Source organism: Grammomys surdaster, unplaced genomic scaffold (genome assembly GCF_004785775.1).
Source record: "Grammomys surdaster isolate TR1022 unplaced genomic scaffold, NIH_TR_1.0 211, whole genome shotgun sequence".
Lineage (NCBI taxonomy): Eukaryota > Metazoa > Chordata > Mammalia > Rodentia > Muridae > Grammomys > Grammomys surdaster.
The window spans coordinates 4,585,459-4,609,713 of NW_021604656.1; the positions used below are offsets into that span (position 1 = coordinate 4,585,459).

At 44.6% G+C, this 24,255-nt stretch overlaps 2 protein-coding genes across 2 annotated transcripts in view; both read left to right on the plus strand.

Moving 5' to 3' along the window:
• Window positions 1-7,849: 7,849 nt before the first annotated feature.
• Window positions 7,850-17,497, plus strand: Camlg (calcium modulating ligand). The gene is made up of 4 exons (XM_028772194.1): window positions 7,850-8,095; window positions 9,616-10,073; window positions 12,650-12,715; window positions 16,891-17,497. The coding sequence occupies exons 1-4, from the start codon at window positions 7,930-7,932 to the stop codon at window positions 17,080-17,082; spliced, it is 882 nt and encodes a 293-aa protein (XP_028628027.1). The 5' UTR covers window positions 7,850-7,929; the 3' UTR covers window positions 17,083-17,497.
• Window positions 17,498-22,602: 5,105 nt separating this feature from the next.
• Ddx46 (DEAD-box helicase 46) overlaps window positions 22,603-24,255 on the plus strand; it is a 46,503-nt gene continuing 44,850 nt past the window's right edge. The window contains exon 1 of the mRNA XM_028772019.1: window positions 22,603-22,789. Coding sequence (XP_028627852.1) covers window positions 22,773-22,789 — 17 coding nt within the window. The 5' untranslated portion in view covers window positions 22,603-22,772. The remainder of the gene's footprint in view (window positions 22,790-24,255) is intronic.

Here is a 24,255-nt window from a genome sequence, read left to right on the forward strand (position 1 = left end):
TATGACTTGCTCCCCATGGTTTGTTCAGTCTTCTTTCTTACAGAACCAGGACCACTAACACAGGGATGTTCCCACCTACAATGGGCTGGGCCCTCCCCCACTAGTCACTAATTTAAAAATGCCTTACAGCTGGAGCTTATGGAGGCATTTTCTCAAGTGAGGCTCCCTCCTTTCTGATAAATCCAGTTTGCATGACAAGTTGGCCTAAGACTAGCCAGCCCAGTTTTCTACCTTTCTACTTTCCTTTGACCTAGTCTGCGACGCCCCTTCCCTAGCAATCCCCACCCACCAGTAGGCCCCTTTTAGTTTCCTGGCTTCCACCTGTCCTCCATACAAGACAGAAGATGTGCCATTTCTCTTTCTGGGCCTGAGTTACCTCAGTATAACTGTTGCTAGTTCTGTGGTGGTTTGAATGAGAATGCCCCCATAGACTCATACATTTGAATGCTTGGATCCCAGTTGGATTGTTTGCAAGGATTAGGAGTTGTGGTTTTCTTGGAGGAACTGTGTCCTTGAGTTAGAGATTTCAATAGTCCATGCCATACTCAGCGCTCTCTCTCTCTCTCTCTCTCTCTCTCTCTCTCTCTCTCTCTCTACCTCCCTCCCTCCGTCCCTCCCTCCCTCCGATTGTCACTATGGATTGTGCTTTTGGATCTGATGTAAACTCTTAGCTACTACTCCATCCCTGCCGTCTTAGCCTGTTTTCTCCATGTTTCCTGATGTGACAGTCATATACTCTAATCACCTGGACTTATACCCTCCCAAATTAAATTATATATTATTATATATTTATGCATAGTAATTATTTAAATATATGTTGCCTTGATCATGGTGTTGAGTCACAACAATAAAAAAACATAACTAAGACAAATTCTATCTATTTACCTCTAACTTTCATGACTTCATTTTTTTAACAGTTGAGTAATATTCCATTGTATACCTGTCCCTTGTTTTTTCTTATCTACTCATGTGTTGATGGACATCTATGTGAAATCCTCCTTGCATCATCAGTTCTACTGTCTTTATTTTATGTGTATGGGTGTTTTGGCTGTATGTATGTCTATGCACTATGTACATGTTTAGTGCCAGAGAGGGCCAGAAGAAGGCATCAGATCCCCTGGAACTGGAGTTCCAGATGGTTGTGAGCCACCACATAGGTACTGTGCTGGGAATCAAACCCAGGTCCTCTGGAAGAGCAGCCAGTGCTCTTAACCACTGAGCCATCTCTCCAACCCAAACTTACTGTCTTTAAAACTGTTACTCGAGAGATGGCACAGTGGTTTAGAGCACTGGCTGCTCTTGGAAAAATTCAATTCCCAGTACCTGCATGATAGCTTACAACTGTCTGTAACTCCAGTTCCAGGGAACCCAACACTTTCACCAGACATACATGCAGGCAAAAATGCACATAAAATAAAAATAAATAAATCATTAAAAAAAAAGAGCATGGTGGTAGTGGCACACCTTTAATCCCAGAATTGGGAGGCAGAGGCAGGCAGATATCTGAGTTTGAGGCCAGCCTGGTGTACAGAGAAACCCTGTCTCAAGAAAAACAAATAAACAAACAAAAAATCTCAACTAGTTAATATTAGTCAGGCCATGCAAAAGAAATAAACCTACAACAGAGGAAGAACTATGTATTGTCTAGGTCCTGGCCATGGCAGAGGGGACAGTGTGGCACTGGATGCCTCTAGAGAATTGTGACTGACCAAATATTTTAGGCCTGTCCCTGTATGGGAATCTATAGGGTGGTGGTTTCTATTAACAAAAGAAAGTTAGGAGTAAGATTTGAACCCTAGAAAAATCAAATCGTGTTAAGAAAATGAACCAGGGTGCTGGCGAGATAGTTACATGGTTAAGTGCACTGGCTGCTCTTTCTAGAAGACTTGGCTTCAATTCCTGTTGATGACAATTCATTTCCAGGGATCTGACACCCATTTCTAGCCTTTGAAGGCACCAAGCAGGCACACGGTGCACGGATATTCAGAGAGCCTAAACATCCATACACTTAAATAATTTTAAATAAAAAAATGGAATTATGTCCAACAATAACAAATTTGAATACAATTTAAGATCTGCTGGTATGCCTCAGTGGTTCTTAGCAGTTGTTTGATGTCCAGAAGAAACTCGGGACAAAAGGCTGTGATGCCTCTTAGCATGCCGAAGTGCTGGCCTCCAGACCCGCTCAGTATCACCACTCCCTGTGGCTCTTCCACCACCTACCCAAATCGTCAGCTCACAAGCTTCCCTCCACCATAGCCCTGCCATCACTGCTGTGCTCTTTCTTTTGTCTTCCACTCTTGGCCTCCTTTCCTGCCCCTCACCTTCCTTGTTTTCCTCTCTTGCCCACCCTACCCTTTTCCACTCATGTTCTGGTCCAGCCTGCTGGCCATATTCAATTTACTACTTAATGTCTCTGCTCTGGAATCCACTTGATGCTTCTGGCTGTTCTCTCACTCATATCTACAATAAGAACCTTCCCCTCACCCATACCCTTGGTAGATAGAAATGGGTGCCAGCATTTGAGGGACTGGGGGTTCCTTTGAACCTGACAAGTAAAGGCTTGCACAGCAAAGTACCTACCAGTATAGAATCTAACATCTCTAGATTGCTGTTTTGACCTTTATTGAGTTTTAGAGTGCATCCTGGCCAGGGAGGGTTCTAAGGAGAAAGATGTACGGGCTGTATTTTGACTGTTGGGGTCTTCATGTTGTGTAGCCATTTCTTTCCAATGAGAACTTTCTCTCCTTGAAGATGAGAAGAACTCCGGAAACTCACAGACTCAGGAAGCTCCAGAGAGTTAAAAGAGTCACAAGGCCCCTTTCCAAGGTTGTAGAAGCAGTAAGAGCTACTGAGGACAGGAGACTCCCTCTTGTAGAGCATGCTGCATCCAAAAACGGAGTGTCCATGAGTTGATATCATGCTGGAGGGCTAAGGGTGGCTGATGATGTCACCCATGCTCCGGGTGTGACTCTAACAGATTCACTGGTCACTAGGCTAGACTTGGGTAAAGTCATTTCGTTGGTGCTTTATCTGGGCTAAATAGATGTCTGCTCACATGTCCCCAGGGAACTCACCCCATACAGCATTCATTTCCCTTGGACTTCATCTCAATACGGAGCACAAGCCGACTTTGAACTTGAGGTTCACGTGTCCTGTTTCTGCCTCCGAATTCTGGGATTAAAGATGTGCACCATCACGCCAGGCTATCTGTTGAATTATTTTTTCAGCCTTTTGACAGTGATGAGGAGTAAGGCCATTACTTTTTCAGCAGTTAGATAAGGAAGAAGGAAGAGACAGAAAGAAAAGCCATTAAAGCTGACAAGGACAGCTTCTCTATGAACTCAAGACAGGTGGGAAGGAAGCATTTATGTCATGAGAGGAAGTGTCGGCAGGACTGGCGAGCCCTATGAGAAAATCATCATAGGAACTGGACTCTAACACTGCCCCCAGTACACTCAGCTCAAAAGTTTCAAGTTGAACCCAGAGGGTGAGAATTTGAAGACAGTGACAGTTAAGAAAACATCCTCAATTGTGTTTTTTTTCTCTCTGACCTTGAAACTAGGCACGCTTTTCTCAGATAGGAGGCTTTTTTCGTGAGCACTGCTCTCTTTGCCCACAGAGGTCCCTACGCTCCGGTCAGAAGCCTCACAGCTCAACCCCCCGCTTTATAAACAGGCTCAGCCTATCAGAGACTGGGTACAGATGGGCGGAGCCAAGGTACCAGCAGCTCCCTTTCAAGTCCCTCACTGGTGTGCTCTTGTCCGCCTACTGTCCTGTCTCTTCATTCTTCACTGTCCTCACTCTTCATTCTTGTGAGATAACCTGGGAGCCACTGGGCCTCAGTTAAGAACATCTGACTCCATCTCTCACAGAGCATCCTCTAACGCCATGCCAGATTTTTTTTTTTTTTTTTTTTTGATGCGAGGTTTCTTTGTATAGCCTTGACTGTTGCCAGGTTCAGGGGAGGTATAACATAGCTCCTGTCCCTGGAGCACTGCTAGGCCTTTGATCCCTGATGACCCCCACGTGTGCTGATGGTTGCTGTTGCCCCAAAGTTGATCTGCTGTCTTTACTATTCTACTTTCAATCTTTCTTTCTGGGGAATATACTTCCCCCACTACCCAGAGCTAATCACACCATAGTAAATGAAAGAAATGCAGTTTTCAGGAATGAGGGATGGAGGTGGTCACGAGGCTGTGAAGGACGAGGAACAGGTCCCCCTGCTTGGCCTTCAGGGTCCTGGGAAAGGATCTAGACAATATAATCATAAGAACCATAAAAGCCTACCTGGTCCTTTTTGGAAATGGTTTGTTGCCAGACTTGGCCTTGACTGTGGAATCATGAGGAATCACGTGTACCCTCCCGTCCCATGACTGCCGCGTTCGTTATCCAGAATGAAGTTAGAGACATCAAGGATAGAGAGTTCGAGTGCTCTCAGGAGGAAAGGGTATGGGTAGAAAAACAGGAATTTATATATAACTTAGGAATACATAGTATCAGAAGGAGAACACAAGAGGCTATGGAATTGCTAGGATAGGGAAATGAACATTAGAGAATTAACAGATGATACAGAAACACATAAGCAGTTAGTGCTCTGTCTTTCTAGCTGATTGAAGATAACAATTCCTGGGAAGACGTTAGAGAGAGAGAACTGTTTTTACAGTTTTACTTACATAAATTCAAAACTTTGTAAAGAAAAATAGTGCTTTCTTTGATTTTCCTCTCTCTCTCTCTCTCTCTCTCTCTCTCTCTCTCTCTCTCTTTCCCTCTCTGTCTTTCTGAGACAGTCACAGTATGTAGCCATGGCTAAACTGATTGTGTATACCAATCTAGCATCAAACATACAGAGATCCTCTTCCTCCCCAGTGCTGAGATTAAAGGCAATGCACCATCATTTTTTTTTTTTGTTGTTGTTGTTGTTTTTGAGACAGGGTTTCTCTGTGTAGTTCTGGCTGTCCTGGAACTCACTCTGTAGACCAGGCTGGCCTCGAACTCAGAAATCCGCCTGCCTCTGTCTCTGCCTCCCAAGTGCTGGGATTAAAGGCGTGCGCCGCCACCGCCCGGCGGCAATGCACCATCATATCAGACAAATTATGGCTAGCTGATAATCTGTTGGTGTAGAACAAAATTCTGGGGTAAGGTAGCAAGTTCCATTTCAGCAGCTGCCCCCTGTCTACCGATGGAACGCATCAATTGCGTGTTGAGCCTCTGTTTCCTACTGGGTGGGTGAGTGTGTTTCATTGTTCGGTTGCCCATCGAATGGGAATCTGATCTGCCTCGCTGACAAGCACTGTCGTACATAAAGGCTTTCATTAGTTTACTGTCTCTACTCTTAAAATACATGGCAGAACCATGCTATGCCACCACTTTCAAATGATCATGATCCCGGGGCTCAGCCTTGACCCCTTCCTTGGGTTTTTCATGGGGTATGCTGAGCTCCAGGGTGTCTCCTCAGCTGCTGCTTCACAAAAGATGTACCAGGTCTGCACGGAGAAGCTCAACAGCAGCCAGACAACCCAAGCTGGAGGTCTGCTGTGCTCATGGACAGTTGGCCATGTTCATCAGGGCTGCAGAGAATACTCTGCTCAGGTAGGACCAACCTATGCTATGTGCTTGCATTTTATGGATGTCTTCTAGAAATACTCTTTAACTGCCGGGCGGTGGTGGTGCACGCCTTTAATCCCAGCACTTGGGAGGCAGAGGCAGGCGGATTTCTGAGTTCGAGGCCAGCCTGGTCTACAGAGTGAGTTCCAGGACAGCCAGGGCTATACTGAGAAACCCTGTCTTGAAAAAAAAAAAGGAAAAAAAAAAAAAAAAGAAATACTCTTTAACTGTTGTAATTCATGAATGTCTGCACCAATTTGGTTCCAAGCAAATGATATAATTAAAAACCATAAGGAAACATACAATCATAAATATATGACTTCACATTTTTATAATTTTCAGATTTTTTTAAATTTATTTTTATTCTGTGTGTTTTTGCCTGAATGTATGTCTATGTGAAGGGGTTACGTCCCCTAAAACTGGAGTTACAGACAGTTGTGAACTGGCATGTGTGTGCTGGGAATTGAACCCCGGTCTTCTGGAAGAACAGCCAGTGCTCTTAATTGCTGGGTCAACTTTCCAGCCCATAACTTTCAGATATATCAGTTACCATTTTTGTGGGGTTTTTTGTTATTGATTTTTAAAAAAATTACGTATTTATTTTATGCATATGGGTATTTTGTCTGCATGTCTATGCACTCACTATATGCATGCATTGCCTGCATCGGTCAGGAGAGGGTGTTGGATCCTGTAGAAATAGAGTTACAGACAGCTGTTAGCTCACATGTGGGTAATGGGACTAGAATCTAGGTACTCTGGAAGAGCACCCAGTGTTCAACAGCTGAGCCGTTTTTCCAGCCCCACTGTTGCTGATTTTTGAGACAGTGTCTCAACACACATCCCTGGTTGGCCTGGAATTCACTAAGTAGATCACACTGGCAGGATACAGATACGCCTGCCTCTGTCTCTCTGTTGCTGGGTTTAAAAGGCTTTTGACACATCTCTTTACAAGAAATGAGTATACAAGCTTATACTCCCAGACAGGACAACCCCACCCCTACCCCTGTCTATCTGATAACTTCCTTGTAGGTTGATATGACAAGACATCCCACCTAATTAAAGATCTAATTAAATTTAGGTAAACATTGAGGTTTGTGGTCTGTTTTGACCTTTGGGGTGTGTGTGTGTTTAACTTCTATTTTTATCCTATTTTATTGAGACAGAGTCACACTGTAGAATCTGCTACAAAAAAAAAGAAAGAAAGAAAAGAAAAGAAAGAAAGAAAAAAAAAAGACAAGTGCCTGCCATTTCCCGCGTGAGTATAAAATGAGCCTGTTCCTTACTGGCATTTCACCAGGCAGGGTGTTGGCTCTCTTCACATAGGAGAAAACAGAAGGCACTTGGTGGCGAGCTGCGGTTTATTCAAAGGACCAGAGATCTGAGAACAAGGTTATACTCCTTGGAAAACCATGTCGTGTTTGAGGCTAGCCTGGTCTACAGAGTGAGTTCCAGGACAGCCAGGGCTACACAGAGAAACCTTGTCTCGAAAAACAAAACAAAACAACAACAAAACCACTCCATGTCAAACGGGCAGTTTCGCAGGGAACGAAACAGTTCATTTTAACCAGCTTGCACTTCCCGGAATACCCAATCTGGCTAGTATTGAACGGTTTTAACTCCTTGAGCACGCCACCACCTGAGCTGGAGAGAGAACTCAGAACGAACGAGCTAGTAACAATATACGTATGCAGATCAACCCAGAACAAACTACTGGTGCATACTGCAGGTTCCTTTCTAATATATAATAATACAAAGTCCTCCTCTACAAAGAGATTTAAGCATGCAACAGGGTTGCAAGGAGAAGAGTAGGGAGTGTTGGCAATGTAGACAACAGGGGCATGGAAGAGACTGGGAAAACCTGGGCAGAAGTGCCGTAAAGAACTAGAATCACCACCGCTCCCGGAAAGCGTCGCACCCCCAATTACGTATCCAAGGAGCAAAGACCCGTTGACTGGTAAGAAGCTCGTGCCGCTGCAACCTCCATTTTGCTTCCTGGCAGAGAAATAAAATGGACCTCTTCCTCACTGGCACTTCACCCATCGGGAGGGCGTCGGTCTCTTCATCTTTGAGAGCAGCTATGAGGCAAGGTGGTGGTGAGAAACCTGAGCACTGCGAGAAAACTTAGGATGGGAGAACCCTTGAACCTGGCCCGCCCTCACTGAACATGGCGGCAGAGCCTCGTGCAGGCCATCGGCGCATGCTCACTCCTCAGTCCCCGCCCCTAGAGGGCGGGACTACAATGGGAGTGGGACTGAACTCTGCGGCCCTGCCTTAAGTCATCCTCGCCTTTACTGTCACCCTGATCCAGACAGTAGAGAAAGCATGGATTCGGTGCCTTTGGCCACCGACGGCGGGGACAGGCCCGCGGCGCCCTCCGGCCTGTCGGCTTCTCAGCGTCGAGCGGAGCTGCGGAGGAGAAAGCTGCTCATGAATTCCGAGCAACGCATCAACCGGATCATGGGCTTTCACAGGCCCGGGAGCGGCGCGGGTGAGAGCTTCGGTTTCCCGTCTCCCGCCCACCCCTTTGAATCTTCAAGATCCTTCTGTCCCCTCCAGCTCGCAAACCTTTTGACCCCAAAATGCACTCTGACCGAACTCTGTCCCCGCCCCCTAGGTGACGACCCATATTATATTGTCGCCTAACCCCAGGACGTCCCTTGTTGCTTCCTATTTTCTTGGAGATGGTCTCCACCCTGGCCACAAAGCCTTCGTTCCTGACTCTCTCTGTACGATTATCTGAGACAGCCCCTATATTCCGATTACTCACCTTTCTTGAAGGCTGCACATTTTATCCCCAGACTTCTCATTCCGTTGTGCCCCTCAGGGAGATTTTCATGTACGCCCCAAATGCTTTTCTTTCCAGTTACTCCCCTGACCTAGCTTTTGCCTTTTGCTTTGTAACTCTCGTCCACCACATGAGTCATTACTCAACTGTTGGCTGGTCGGTCCATTGCGGATCAGAGACCCTATGGTCCTATCTTTACGGCTGTGCTCAGTGCCTTCATCATCATCACTTACAAATCTTCTACAAGAGGCGAATGCATATGTGGGAGCATTCTTTATAGGCCTTTCCGAAAGATGTGATGCCCCCGCTGAGATTTCCTTTCATTTTCAGAGATACATCACATTTCAATAGCGACATATACCCTAAGAAAACTCATCTTTCATTGCTGTCTTGTGTCCGGTACACTGTTTTCTTACGAACACACTTGAATTCTACTATGCTTGACTTCTCTAAGTTTCCGTTTGGGTGTTTCCTTTAGTAATTGGCTTTTTAGTCACTCTTTGCAAGCTTGATAGAACTCAAGAATTTCTCTGAGGCGTTAGAGATGTAGTTCAGAACTTCTAGACACTATAAATGAGAGGTATGAGTACCACTATCAAGTCATCTGGAACAGTACAGGGAATAGTTTTTGTAGTGGTCAATCCGAAGTTATTCTTAAAGTATTGGTGTTTTTCTTTCTCAAGACCCTTTCTTATTCTATTCTTCTGTTTGAAAAATTTTATCATTTTTAGAGTTTTTTCTTTAAAAAGTAGAACAACATCCTAAAAGTGCCTGCTCATGGCTGCCTGGGGATAGCAACAGTGGGTATAGGCCACACCCTGTACTCACAGTACTCCTGTCTCAGAAATGTAATTGTAAAATAGAAACCCTAAGAGGCTTTAATGATTGTGTGTTTTTCCAGTATCAGCTAGTAGAAGAAATTGAGGCATATCTCTGGGTGTTATGTCTGTGAAAGAGCTGTTCTTTATTCCGTGGGACATCCCATGCTAGCTTTGCTTGTCTGCTTAGCAGTGGTAGTCTCTGTCCTTGGAGTTTGACCATCCCTCTGCCAGAGTGCCTTTTTTCGGCAATGCATTTTGAAGGTGAAGACGAAGGAACGAGTTTTGTTTTCTGCATCAGTATGTTTTGATTCAGAGACCAAGTTCTAGCAGCAGTGGAAGTGTTTACAATGCTTGTCAGTATGTAATACACAAGGCTTCATTTTTTTTTTTTTTCCCCTTCAGAAGAAGAAAATCAAACAAAATCAAAGCCACAGGACAGTGACAAACTCAACTCTCTCGGAATTCCTTCAGTTTCAAAGAGAGTAGTTCTTGGTGATTCAGTCGACGGAGGAGTGACTGACCAGCCCGGTGTGACAGATGTCAGGGGAACTCAGCTGGGAGACAAACTGGACTCGTTCATTAAACCCCCAGAGTGCAGTAGTAAGGATGGTGTCGAGCTCCGGCATCGGACCAGAGGTGACCTGACAGCAGACTCGGCCCAGCGGGGTTCTCACCACGGCCTGGAACAGTACCTCTCCAGATTTGAGGAAGCGATGAAGTTGCGCAAACAGCTGATCAGCGAGAAGCCCAGCCAGGAAGATGGAAGTACGACGGAAGAGTTTGACTCTTTTCGAATATTTCGATTGGTGGGGTGCGCTCTGCTTGCTCTTGGCGTCAGAGCTTTTGTTTGCAAATATTTGGTAAGACAAGAGCTACAAATTATTAACTAGGAGAACGCAAGTGGAGTTGTTGTGATAGGGATTTCTTGTCAGCATTACCAGATCTACTGGGGTGTTTAAAAGTGTATTATACATTGTTTTATTTATCCCAGTTACAGAATGAGAGTCCATTTATAGTAATAATTAACATCCGTCTATATGCCGGGGATTGCTTTATACGCTTGTCTTATATTCATTTAAATTCCATCTTTATGAACTATATGTTGCCTGAACCCACAAAGACTCAAATTAATTCTCTTACCAAAGGTCACACAGCTGCTGACAGGTGGCAGTTTCATCCCAGAACAGAAAGTCCAGATGCCTATATGTACTCTATATTAGCTGGTAGGTTTCCAAGTAGTTTGAGACATTGAAATGTACTCCTTGTGATCCTGTCTATAGGCAGTTACCTACAGTTCAGAAAGTGTTTCTGCATTATATAACGTAGTAGCATCATAACAGTGCATTATGGGACATAGAAGAGTGCAGAAAGGCAATCTATAGTTCAGTGTCTTGGTTAGAGCTCTTTTCAAAAGATTTATTATTAATTTATTTTTGTGTTTTGCCTGCATGTATGTGTGTGTACCACGTGCATGTCTGGTGCCTACTGAGGTCAGAAAAGGGTGTCAGATCCTCTGGAACTGGATTTGCAGGCAGCTGTGAGCTACCATGTGGGTACTGGGAACTGAACTCAAGCGCTGTGACCCACCCAGCCACTGTTCCAGGCTCTCACTGGCTCGATTTGAAGTAGGTCCATTCAGTAGTTATTTTAAGAATGACTACTATGCATTGTGTGCGTACATGCAATTTTCATGCATCATTAGGCAAAACAGGTTTTAAATCTGCTTTTATGCAGCCAGGCATGGTGGCGCACACCTTTAACCACAGCTCTTGGGAGGCAGAGGCAGGCAGAGCTCTGAGTTCAAGGCTAGCCTGGTCTATAGAGTAAGTTTCAGAACGGCCAGTGCTATGCAAAGAAACCCTGTCTCAAAAAAACAAAACAAAACAACAGCAACAAAAAAACTTGCTTTTATGCAAATATTTTCTTAAATAGAATCTGTTCAACAGATTTAATTGTCTCCCCTGATGATAAATTCATAGCAGAGATGATGAACCAAGAGCTGTTCTTCTCTAATGATTCAAAGCTATGCCTGTCAGATTTGTTTATTGTATGTGTGTGTGTGTTTCCTACATGAATGTATGTATACTTTGTGTGTGCTGAGCACCTGCCCAGTCAGAAGTGGGTGACAGAGCTCTGTGGAACCAGAGTTACAGGTGGTTGTGAGCCACCATGTGGGCCTTGGGAATTGAACTCAGGTCTTCTGCAAGAGCAAGAAGTGTTCTTTCCCAGTGTGCCATCTATCCAGCCCCTGTGCCTCATTTCTCTGTAAGGATTTTTGTTGTTCCTGGTTTTATTCACATCAGATATTCAGTTGTTCGTTTCTTGCCTCTGCCACACAACAATGTTTGTTCCTTTGCCCCCTTGATAACCTTTTACATCTTAGAAATAATTCTGTAGACTAAATGCCATATTGATCTTTTTCCTTTTGCTGACAATGTCAAGCTGCTGAACTGTTTTTTGTCTTTTTTGTTTTTAATTTTATTTACATTGGTGTTCTTCTTGTATGTCTGTGTGAGGGTGTCAGATCCACTGGAACTGGAATTACAGACCGTTATGAACTGCCATGTGTGTGCTGGGATTTGTACCTGGGTCTTTTGAAAGAGTAGCCAGTGCTCTTAACCGCTGAATCATCTCTCCAGCCCCCGCCCTACTCTGTTTTAAGAATAGCCTGTCTGTTGAAAGCCAAGTTGTATTTGTCAAGTCTGCCCCCAACTTGGAGAGATCTGTGGCTTCCCTTGGAGTGCTGGGTTTTATACATGCTTTTAGTTGTTTGCCAGTCTCCTCCAGGGGAGAGAGATGTTACTGCACCACTTAGTACTCTAGAAGGTAAGTTTTGGACTTTGTATGGTATGGTAGCCTGTCATTCTAGGACTCTGAAGGCTGAAGTAGTAGGATCGTGAGTTCAAGGCCAGCCCCTACATCCATGGTTCTCAAGCTTCCTGATGCTGCAACCCTTTAATATAGTTCCTCATGTTGTGGTGACCCCCAACCGTAAAATTATTTCCATTGCTACTTCATAACTGGAAATTTGCTGCTGTTATGAATCGTAATGTAAATATGCATGTTTCCTGCAGATCTTAGGCGACCCCGTAAAAGGACTGTTGGAACTCCAAAGAGCCTGCAGCACACATGTTGAGAACTACCGCTCTACATAATAAGATCCGGTTTCATAAAAAGAGAACAAAATGTTGCATGGGAGAGCACACTTGGGGAGGGAGCACACTGAAAGATTACATGACTTGAGCATGTGAGCATGTTCTATGGTTAGAGTCAGGTCTTGCTATTATCTTTACTCTTCTACAGAAGTAAGAACACGTTCGCCAGCTGCGTTAGATGTTTTCCTGTACTGTTTTGTTTTTATTGCTTTGTTAAGTTGATTTATCATGACATGAGTAATTCTATTGGACATTCTTAATGTTATTTTCTATCTTTACAGTCGATATTCGCTCCATTTCTTACTTTGCAACTTGCGTACATGGGACTATACAAATATTTTCCTAAGGTAACTTTAAGTCTTTTCTTAATTATGATGTATTTAGGTTGACTCGTGAACTCTGAAATTGTCAACAATTTAATTTTCTTGTGTGTGCGTGTGTGTGTGTAGGATACGTGAGTATGGACATGCTTTTGTGGAAGTCAGAGGACAACTCTCCTGAGGTGGTTTTCTCATGCCTTGGCTTCTAGGGAATCTAACGAGGCTTGTCAAGCTTGCAAGCAAGCATTTTACCTGCTTGATGGCTCATGACTAACTCATTTTAAGAACTTAAGGGCTGGGAAGGTGCCTCAGTGGTTAAGAACACAAGTTTGCTTCAGAGGACCCAGGTTTGATTTCTAGCCCCCACGTCAAGTGGCTCACAATTGTCTGTAACCCTAGCTACAGCTACAGTGGGATCTAACTCCTCTGGCCACTGTGGGTTCCTGCACTCATGTGTACATGCCTACACAGATACACATAATTAAAAAATAAAAACAAATTATTTTTAATTGAAGAAAAAAAAAAACTAAAAAAAAAAAAAGCCAAATAAAACATTAAGGGAAACATTAGTTATATTTGATCTGAGTTAGTGCTTCAGGGTTAGGACCAGCAAGATAGCTCCGCAGTTAAGAGAGGTCTCCACCAAGCCAGCAAGATGGCTCCACGGCTAATGGAGGTCTCCACCAAGCCTGGCTTGAGGCTCATTGCTAGCACTCACACTGGGGAACAGAGAGTGACCTACGAATGATGCCCTCTGATCCTCACACCCATACTATCAGTCAACCAATGATCAATCAACCAGTCAATCAATGAATATAATATGAACATCCAAAGTGGTGTAGGCTGATTTCCAGGGCTGATTTCTCGATCATTAGAAAATTTAATAATTCATTTTGTGATTAGAAATTAATTTTAAAACAAATTTGAATTATTTAATGGGCCCGTTTTGGACCCATGCTAGCCGTTCACTTTAATGTTGGGGATGAGAACTATTTGACAATTACTCAGCAGAATGATGCTGAGAACCGATGTTTTCCTAGACTGCTTGCCGCATACATCATCTCACCGAGCTTGGCTTGCCTGATGTCAGCGGTAAATGTCCTTGTAGGTCAGGCCAAGTGATGCTTGCAGGTAATCCTAATGTTCAGAAGGTAAAGTCAGAAGGAGCATGACTTTGAAACCAGCCTGGGCTATGCAGTGAGGCCTTGCCTCAAAAACATAAGTAAAAATGGCATTGTTTGTGTGATCGAATGTGTCTGAGCCCTGATGAATGGCTCAGGCAGGCCTAGAACTCTGTTCTCCTGTCCTAGCTTCCTGGGATCACTGGCCGGTGCTACCACACCCAGCATGTGATCAAAGTTTGTGACAGGATTTTGTGCTGAAAAAAAAAAGACTGTTTGCTTAGTCATATGCGCACATCTATGACTAGACGGATGGGGAAGGGAACAGTTTTGCATCAAATCCAGGATAACACATACCAGGCAAATACTTTGCCCATGGAGCTGTATCACAGGAGGAGGGTTTGGTCAAGAAGACAGAGCTGGCCTGGGCAGATGGCTCAGTGGTCAAGAGCACTGGCTGCCCTCCCAGAGGTCCTGTGTTCAATTTTCAGCATCCACACGGCAACTGATTGGGACTGATGCCCTCCTCTGTCTATGCCCTCTTTTGGTATGTAGATAGCAAAATAAATAAATCTTTGTTTGTTTCTTTGTTTGGTGTTTTTTGAGATAGGGTTTCTCTGCATAGCCCCTGGCTAACGTGGAACTCCTTCTGTAGACCAAGCTGGCCTCAAACTCAAAGATTCACCTACTTCTTGCTCTCCAATGCTAGGATTAAAATCATGGGCCACCACCGCTGCCTGGCAAATAAATAAACTTAAAAAGAGAGAAGGATGATCTATTGCAGTTTGGGGACAATAGGTGCCTGTGCACAGACACACACAGAGAAGCAAGTGTGATTGTACCAGGAGATGGCATCAAGTTCTCTGGAGCTAGAATTAGAGGTACTTGTGAGCTGGCCAGTGTGCCTGCTGGTAACTGAACTCAGTCCTCTGTAAGAGCAGTAAAGGCTCCTAAACACTGGGCTATCTCTGCAACTCTCTGCTGAACAGTATTTTATTGTTTTAATTAATTAATTAATTAATTAATTAATTAATATAATCTCCGGTTGATAGGTAGTCTTCATACTTGATAAATTGTGACTAAAGCTGCTAAGACTATTCTTTTGTTTTGTTTTGTTTTGTTTTGTTTGTTTTGAGACAATTTCTTTGCGTAGTCCCCATTGTCCTAGAACTTACTGTTTAGACCAGGCTAGCCTAGAACTCAGAGATTCACCTGCCTTTGCCTCCCAAGTGCTGTTATTAAAGGAATATGCCACCCGCATCTGGCAAGACTATTCTAGTATGAATCTTTATGTGGACATAAGCTTTCATTTCTAGTGGTTAACTCTATAGCTTTTTATATATTTAGAACTGCTGAATTACCAGTAGGTATTTAGTGATACCAAATAAATTTTAGAGATCACCTCTGAATTCCTTTTAAAACCTGAGTCTGGGGCTGGAGAGACTCTGTGATTAAGCATAACAGTTCTGTCACACGGGTTCCAGGGCATCCTGATGGCCTCTTCTGGTGTCTGCAGGCACCAGGCATGCAGGTGGCAAGTGAACATACATGTAGGCTAACACCCATACACAAAAGCTAAAGATAATTTTAGAAAAATGAGACTAGTGGCTGGGTGGTGGTGGCACAGTCCTTTAATCCCAGTACTCCAAGTCAGAGGCTGGTGGATCTCTGAGTTCAAGGCCAGCCTGATCTACAGAATGAGTTCCAGGACAGCCAGGACTACACAGAGAAACCCTGTCTCGAAACCTTAAAAGAAAAAGAGCCTACTGTCAGGTGACATCACTCTAGCGTGAGTGGAGCTCTGAGTCTGAGCCACAGTACCTCATGGATCCCAGCATGGCGATTCCCGCCTATGATCCAGCCACTGGGAGAGGAGGGAGAAGGATCAGTAGGTCTTAGATGTACAGCAAATTTGAAACCAGTCTGGGATCTTGAGATGCTGCCTCAAAAAAACTATTTTAAAATGAGAATAGAAAGTTATGAAAGCAATGTTCTCTCTCCCCCAGAACTGTTCTGAGCTGCTCAGTGATGCTCTGTTACACAGATAACCAGGTGTGCTTTGTATGGTAGTCAGGGGTCCTGTAGATGTCCCTGTGGTTTTGTTTGCAATGACCCACTCTCCAGTACACCTCGATTCTTCTGCTTCCGGCTTTTTGTTGTCACAAGACTCAGCTTACGGTAGAGTTCCCTCTGCCTCTGACAGGATGCTGTTCACCCGTGCAGGTTTCTTTGCTCTCTACTCTGAAATCCTTCCTTATATGTCTCTGTATGTGGTGGTATACTGGGCATCGGGACTGCCAGACCCCTCCCTTGTCCTTCATTTACACAAGACCCCGAGACCCTGGAGCAGTCTCTAAGCCGTTTGGATCCCCATGCCACACACTGGCGTTTCATTCATAGCCTCATATCGAGTTTTATTTTTCTTGTTCATTTATCTTGCGTCATTATGTATCTTTAAAGTTGTTACTTATGTCTTGTTTCCAAAATGACACAGTTAACTAATTAATTAATTAATTAATTAATTAGGGATCATCTACAGGGCCCTGGCTGTCCTAGAGCTCATATGATACCAGACTGGCCTTGAACTTACAGAGATCTGCCTGTTTCTACTTCCCAAGTGCTGGAATTAAAGACATGCTCCATCACGGTTAGCCAACATGACATAGTTATAAAACTTCTGCTGGGCACCCCGTTGTCTCCTATTGCCTAATAATGCTCTGGTTTATTATGCTCAGTAAATGTTATTTTTTTTAAATAAAGATTTATTTATTTTATGTATGTGAATACATTGTTGCTCTCTTTAGACACACCAGAAGAGGGCATCAGATCCCATTATAGTTGGTTGTGAGCCACCATGTAGTTGTTGGGAATTGAACTCAGGACCTCTGGAAGAACAGTCAGTGCTCTTAACCACTGAGCCATCTCTCCAGCCCCAGTAAATGTTATTGTTATTGACATGTTGTTGTTCTGACACTTCATTAGCAGTCTTGAAGACTGAGGAGAGATGGAATCCGCCATGTTTGTAGAGAGCACTCGTAGTCTGCTGAGCGCAAATGGTTAACTTTCCTTTTCTTGGTACAGGGTGAGAAGAAGGTGAAGACAACTGTGCTTACCGCTGCGCTGTTGCTGTCTGGGATTCCCGCTGAGGTGATAAACCGGTCCATGGACACCTATAGCAAGATGGGCGAGGTCTTCACGGATCTCTGCGTCTACTTCTTCACTTTCATTTTCTGTCATGAACTGCTTGACTACTGGGGTCCTGAAGTACCCTGAAACCCGAGGAACTTGGAAGTTTACAAGCGAAAACAACTTCTCTTCTCCACTGCAGTGTCTCTAAAGGGGACAAACTGGTTTATACCTTCATCAAACTCTTTGGCTTTACAGCAAACCAATTTAATCATTTCTCTAGTTTAAAAGGGTTGAATTTGTATCAGTACTGGTCTGAGTAACCAAATACGGTTAACAACGGCATTAACAATTTTTCTTGTTTAATTAGAACTCCAGTCTTACACCTTTCCCCCAACGTCTGAGATTTGTATCCCTCTTGTAGGCTCAGGCTAGCACTTTTAGGGGACTAGATAGGCAGGTCTCAGCCTCCCTAAAGGACCTCACTCTGTATCTGTGTCATTCCTTCCTGAGAAATGAAACCATCCTAAAAATAAAGCGAATGGAATTGAATTGTCTCTTAGTAAGTCTGTACATTTTATTTTAAAAAAAAACTTAATACAAGGCTTGAAAGAGGTAGCCAGATGTATCCTTTCTTGAGTCAATGTACAAATATTTAAAGGAAGACATGGTTAAAGTTCACACTTGCGGGCAGTAGTGGAGCTCTGTGACAAGATGCTTGCCTCACATTGAGTCTGACATTTGACTGGAAAAGGTATTTATAAAAATTTTTAAAAAGATTATATCCTATGCATCTCGTATCCATCTCTCTTGTTTTTGTTTTTTGTTTTTGTTGTTGTTGTTGTTGTTGTTTTTCGAGACAGGGTTTCTCTGTGTAGCCCTGGCTGTCCTGGAACTCACTCTGTAGACCAGGCTGGCCTCGAACTCAGAAATCCGCCTGCGTCTGCCTCCCAAGTGCTGGGATTAAAGGCGTGCGCCACCACCGCCCGGCTTCTATCTCTCTTTTGTTTAGATTTACTTACTTTGTTTTATGTGTATGAGTATCCTGCCTGCATATTTGCCTGTGCACTATGTGCGTATCCGGTACTTGCAGAGGCCCGAGGAGGGAATCAGATGAATCCCCTGGAGTTCTAAACAGTTGTGAGCTGCCCTGTGGGCGCTGGGAACTGAATCAAAAGTCCTCTGGAAGAGCAGACAGCCATTGCTCTTAACTGTGTAGCTATCTCTCCCCCTGTATTACAAAATAGTACTTTCTCTAGTCAGTCGTAATTGGAAATTTTCTCTTGTGAATTTTCACAAGTATGTTTTTGTCTTTTGCCTTGACTTTCTGAGCTGCAGCCAAACTCAGGCCTTGTGCACACCAGCTTAGTGGTCTGACATTGAGCTACATGTCTTTTAAGATTGTTTTTATTATATTTATTAATTTTATTTTGTGTGTTTTGCTTGTATGTATGTGTGTGGACCATATGTGTACTTGGTGCCTAGGGAGGGAAGAAGAGGGCATTGGAGCCCCTGGATCTAGATTTATGGATGGTTGTGAACCACTGTGTCTAGAATGGGAATTGAACCCAGGTCTTCTGCAGGAGCAACAAGTGCTCTTAACCTCTGAGCAATCTTTTCAGCTTTGCAGAGTATCTTTTAAAAGCAAACTCGAACAGAAATGTTAAATTTGGAACAAAGTAATATAGGCAAGCAATGCAATAGCATAAATACTTAACTACATTAGTGATTGTATTAGTGGCTTTTTTTTTATTGATGTAATAAAACTCCATGACCAACACATCTTATAAAAGAAAGTATTTATCTTTTTTTTTTTTTTAATAGTTTTGGTTCTTCAAGACAAGGAATCTTTTTTTTTTTTTTTTTGAGACAGGGTTTCTCTGTGTAGTCCTGGCTGTCCTGGAACTCACTCTGTAGACTAGGCTGGCCTCGAACTCAGAAATCGCCTGCCTCTGCTTCCCAAGTGCTGGGATTAAAGGCGTGCGCCACCACCACCCGGCTAAGGAATCTCTTTATAGCTGTGGCTGTCCTTGCTTTTTAGACCAGGCTGGCCTCGAACTCACAGAGATCCACCTCCCTCTGCCTCCCAAGTGCTGGAATCAAAGGAGTGTGCCACCATCTGCCTGGTTTCAGGTGTAATTCTAAGCAATATTCAAGGTGTGTTAGTTTCAAGAACGAAAGATTATTATTTTCACACATGCACACATGTGGTTCCACGTGTGTGCTTCCTCAGTCAGGGTGTCCAGATGCTGCTTCATGTTAGGCTGGAAGGATGAAGCCAGTGGAGTCTGCAGGTATGTGTGTGGGGTGCTGCTTCTCTGAGGATGTTAGTGTCTTTTTTAGACATTATTCAATAAACCAGCTCTCTTAGACAATCCTCAGAGAGACAGTTCGTATGCATACACTTGATTCACCCCGAATAACAGGATTATTCACCCTGAGAAACAGGCTAAGATTGCTTTATTGGAACAGTGAGGGACCCCATCCTTCCTGCATGATGGAAGTCGTGCACACTTAGACGGGCTGGGGGACAGGTGTACAGGTGGCTAGCAGGACGTGACAGCTTTGTTTTGCGGTTTGACAGGGAACAGGGCGGGAGGTTTTCCATACTGATCATATGTTTCTGCAGGTGAAAGTAACTAGGAAGGGTGGGGCCAAGCCAGTCTTTGTAGTGAGACTTTTGGTTTCTTTAAAAAATGTACAAATAATAGGTGAGTATGTTTTTGTTTTAATCCCAGGAGTGAGATACGGGGCTGCTTCAGATCGTCCATAGTAGCCCACTATGATTTGTTCTTGTGCTTTGGCAGGGATGTGATTTTGCCTGCTGAAGATAGTTTAAGTTTGGCACTCTAGGCCTTCCTCAGAGGGTATATAAAGCACCAGAGACTTGAGAGAGGTGTTGTTGACTGCTCCTTCTGCTGCTGGTTGCTGGTTGCTGGTTGGGGGAACTCGATGATATTGCTGACCAGCAGGAAGTACTCTAAAGAGATCGATGCCCTCTTTCCCCTCTATCCTCCTTTCTCTGACTTAATGTTGGGCGGCTAGAGGGGTGGAATTAGGCTGATGGATGGTAGGAAAGAGAACCCAATAAAGTAGCCAAAAGTTCAGTTAAAATTCTTTATGGCTAGGGGCTATTTCCTCATACAGCCTGACTCAGTTTCCTATGAGCTGAGGGTACTACCCAGTATACTCTGGAAGGGTGAAAAGAAGGGTGAGGGGCCATAGTTTTAGAGGGCTCTTTGGAGGGTGCAATGGTTTCAGTCATGGAAGGAGCATGCCTGGGTCTGTTGCTGTACTTTTGGCTCTATCGGGTCCCTATATCTACCACCTTCTCCACTCCAATCCCTTCCAACGTCGCAACGTTAGATAGGAAAGAAAGAAGGTTAGAGGGGGAAAGGAGCATAGACATCCTCAGACGGCTTCCTGATGGTGATGGAGTTTCTTGGGGCAAATCCAGCTGGCAAGCAGCAGAAGCTGCCATTCCCTCTCGGGCCTCTGGCAATAATATACTCTCGAGAGAGTTCCTAGAACTCCAAACGTAAACTCTTCAGATGGCAGAATTATGCTCCTGCCAGAGCACGAGGCAAATCATAGCTGCTGTGGACAATCTAAAGCAGCCCCATGTCTTAGGGTTTTCATTGCTATAAAGGGACACCATGACCAAGGCAACTCTTAGAAAGTACAACACTTTATTTATTAATTTCTGTATGAATGCGCTGTCTGCATGTACACCTGCATGCTAGAAGAGGGCATCAGATCCCACTATAGATGGTTGTGAGTAACATACAGTTTCTGGGAATTGAAGTTCTGGAAGAGTAGACAGTGCACTTAACTGCTGAGCCATCTCTCCAACCCAAAGAACAACACTTAATTGGGGCTGGCTTAGTTTTAGAAGTTTAGTCCATTATTGTCATGGCAGGAAACGTGGCAGTGTTCAGGCAGACATGGTGTTGGAGGAGTCGAGAGTTCTTGATCTGAAGGCAGGTCAGGAGAAGAGTCTCTTTTTCACGCTGGGCAGAGTTGAGCGTAGGACCTCAAAGCCTACCCCAACAGTGACTTGCTTCCTCCAACAAGGCCACACCCACTCCAACATTGTTGCTCCTTCCTGGGCCAAGCATATTCAAACCACTGCACTGGGTTTTTAAAGAAACCAAAATTCCTACTACAGAGGTCCCTTTCAGGCGGGATGGGGGCTGGTCATTGCATGAAGAATTTAATGACCCTCTGGGTAGTAAAAAATCAACCCCCCCCCCAAAAAAAAACACGAAAAAAACGCGCCTTGAGACAGCTGAAAGGGCTAAGAAGGAAAGAACAAGTTAGTAAATACCAATGACTGGGGTGGAAGAGATGGCCCAGCGGTTAAAAGCATTGACTGTTTTTCCAGAGATCCTGAGTTCAATTCCCAGCAACTACATGGTGGCTCACAACCAACTGTAATGGGATCTGATGCCCTCTTCTGGTGTGTCTGAAGAGAGTGGTGGTGTACTCATATAAATAAAATAACTAAAACTATTTATTAGGGAAAAAAATGGCTGCACTTGCCAAGGGGGTGATTTATATGTTTTTTTTTATCGTATAAATAAAATAACTAAAGCTATTTATTTTTTTAAAAAATAACTATGACTGCACCTGCCAAGGGGGTGATCCAGGGCCCCAAGCAGTCCAGGTGTTCTTCTAGAATGCCTTGTCTGTTCTTTTTCTGCTTTTGACTTTTTTTTTTTTTTTAATAGTTGCTCAGTGGTTTCCTGTATTAGGCCAGATTGGTTTTCATGAAAACAGCATTCTTCTCCTAGGAAGGCACAGATATCTCCCTTTTCAGCAGTCACGAAGTTAGTCTTCTGCAGTTTTGGAGGACCTTTGTAGGCAGGAAATCTATTTGATCTTGTAGGGTGACTATGCTTTGTCATGCCAAGCTCAGGTCGTCGTCGTTAATCTGATTGGTCAGTTGAGGTGTTTGTACCTGTTGGAACCCGTTGGGAGGGCTTACGTAGAGTCTTTGTTCCGGTATAGGGGCAAGTTCAGTAAGTAAAACATTTAAAGGACAGGTCAAACTGTAAATATGAAGATAATAAGCAGGAAAGGAGTGATCCAGACGAAGATCCCGAGCAGGAGGGAGGCCCGTGCTTCTGTCTGGTTCCCATCTCCCCAGCGGTTATATTGGTTCACGTATACCCCTCCCCTCCCGCAAAAGCTTCCCAGCGTTAAGAACTATTATAATCCTTAGTGCCGTTTAGCTCTCTTCTGTAGCTTCTAAGTCTTCACATCTCATCTTGAAGAGTCTTTCCTCTTCAGTGTGACTCTCCTTGTGTAGGAGGCACACTACTACTAGTCGAAGCTCTCAGGATCTGGCGCACACATAAAGAAATAAGTGACTAAGTACAGAGCATATAAGGAGACAGTTGGAGTATTATTTAATGAAGATTAAAGCAAACAGACACACTCTCTGGGAGAGGCGCAGGCTGCATAGAGTCCCTCGGTGGTCTGCAGCAGAGACCCTTGTAAGGGTGACCTGGATGGCACACTCCATAGCACCAATGAGCGCCGCGGAAAACCAGGCTGTCGCTGCAGGCGCAGCCCGCGCCGCGCGGCCTCCAGCCGATAGGTGGCGCTGTAGAGAAGCAGCCACTTCCTTCCGCCTGCTCCTTCCTTCCGCGCCCGGCGCCAGCACATCCTGTTTTCGTTGGCCACGCTCTGATGGCGGTCACTGCTGGAGCTCTGTCCATTTCGTAGGGCCGGTCCTCGCTCGGTACCGTGAGGGCTTGGTACCTCCCTCCTTTGTCCCCTTCACAGGCCTGCGCATCGTCCCCAAGGGCTCAGGCCTTCTGCTGGCTGGCATCATGGGCCGGGAGTCTCGGTGAGTCCGCGGGCGAGCGGCTTCTTGGGCTCGGAGGGGAGCTGGTGGAGGTAGCGGCGCGGCGGGTGCGAGGCGGCCCCATGTGTGGTCGCTGAGTAGCCGGTCTCCTGGGCTGCGACGAGGCACGGCTGGCGCGCAGGGCCGCAGATTCCCGTGTGCTTGCAACCACCCGGTTGAGCCCTGAGCGGGAACAGTCCCCCTTATCCACCCCGCCCTTTCACGGAGCCTCCAGCCTGATCCCCCTCAGTCCACCCTGACTCGGTTCACTCCCCTTCCGCTTCGCCTTCACAGCCTTGTTTGCGACCACTTTAGTAGTTTCGTACGCGCGTGATCTTCTCTTCCTAAGTTATTTAAAAGGAGCGTGTGCAGATATTTTTTACGCACCTGCGATATGTGCGGGACTGGCTTTTATTGAGTTACAACAAACACCTGTTTCATGGACATTTACTTCGCAGATAAATTTCGTTACTTTATTGCCTGCTTCTTTGTGAAAGGTTCCACGCGGGCACCATACGGTGTCTTCAAAACTTTAGGTGTTAGTAACGGACTCGGGACCTTGAGGTAGATGATGATGGTGATATTATTATTATTACTACTACTATTATTATCTTGAAAGATGAGATGGTATGTATGTAGCCAGTCTGAAAGATACTATGGTTCAGTGTGTAGGGAGAATGAAAAATTTGCGTTGCTTCTTAATGCTAACAGCACTTTACTGGGTTATAACTTGGACTCAGTGAAATGAGCAGTGTGAGTGGAGTGGCTTGAAATTTTGCAAATATAAAAAGCCTGTAGCATCATCCGGATAAAGGGTGTGTCGAAGTGACAATCTTGTACGTCTCCAGAGGCATTGTTCTTCATCTGGCTGCCCAGCCCAGAGATCTGGAAGCAATGCTCGACTCATTCTCCTGCTTCTGGTTAGATTCTGCACTGATTCCCCATTCCTGAAGCTTTTGACTTAAAGATGTCACGTAATGTTAATTGTCCAGGCAGCTTCAACTTGGTTCCTTCCCGAATTACCTTTCTTGATCTTCCTGTTACAATTATTGTATATGTATTGCTGGAATCAGAAGTGACACCTCGGACATAAGATAAGACCTTGGCCATTTTTTGATTTAGTATCTGTTGGATCCTGTTACTTTCAAGATGAAATTCAAACTCCAAAGACCTTTCACAAGAAGGTCCATTTCACCCATTTACCTGACTACTGTTGTCTTCCTGCGGTGCCTGGCTTCTGTTCTTGGTTTCTTCAGGGAGCAGTAAAGGGCCCAGAGGTAAAAAATAGCCTTCAGTTTCCGTTCATCTGGAGCTTTCGTGGAGAGTAGTAGAGGGTAGATCCTGAGAAGGCTCAGGAAGTGAATGGATTGTTGGCTTCTAGTGATGGTTCCTTCAGTGGTGGTGAGGAAGGCTGCTGTGAGTGGGTCTCAGGGCCTGCCTCATTTGGACTGTGTGCTGGGCCACGGCCT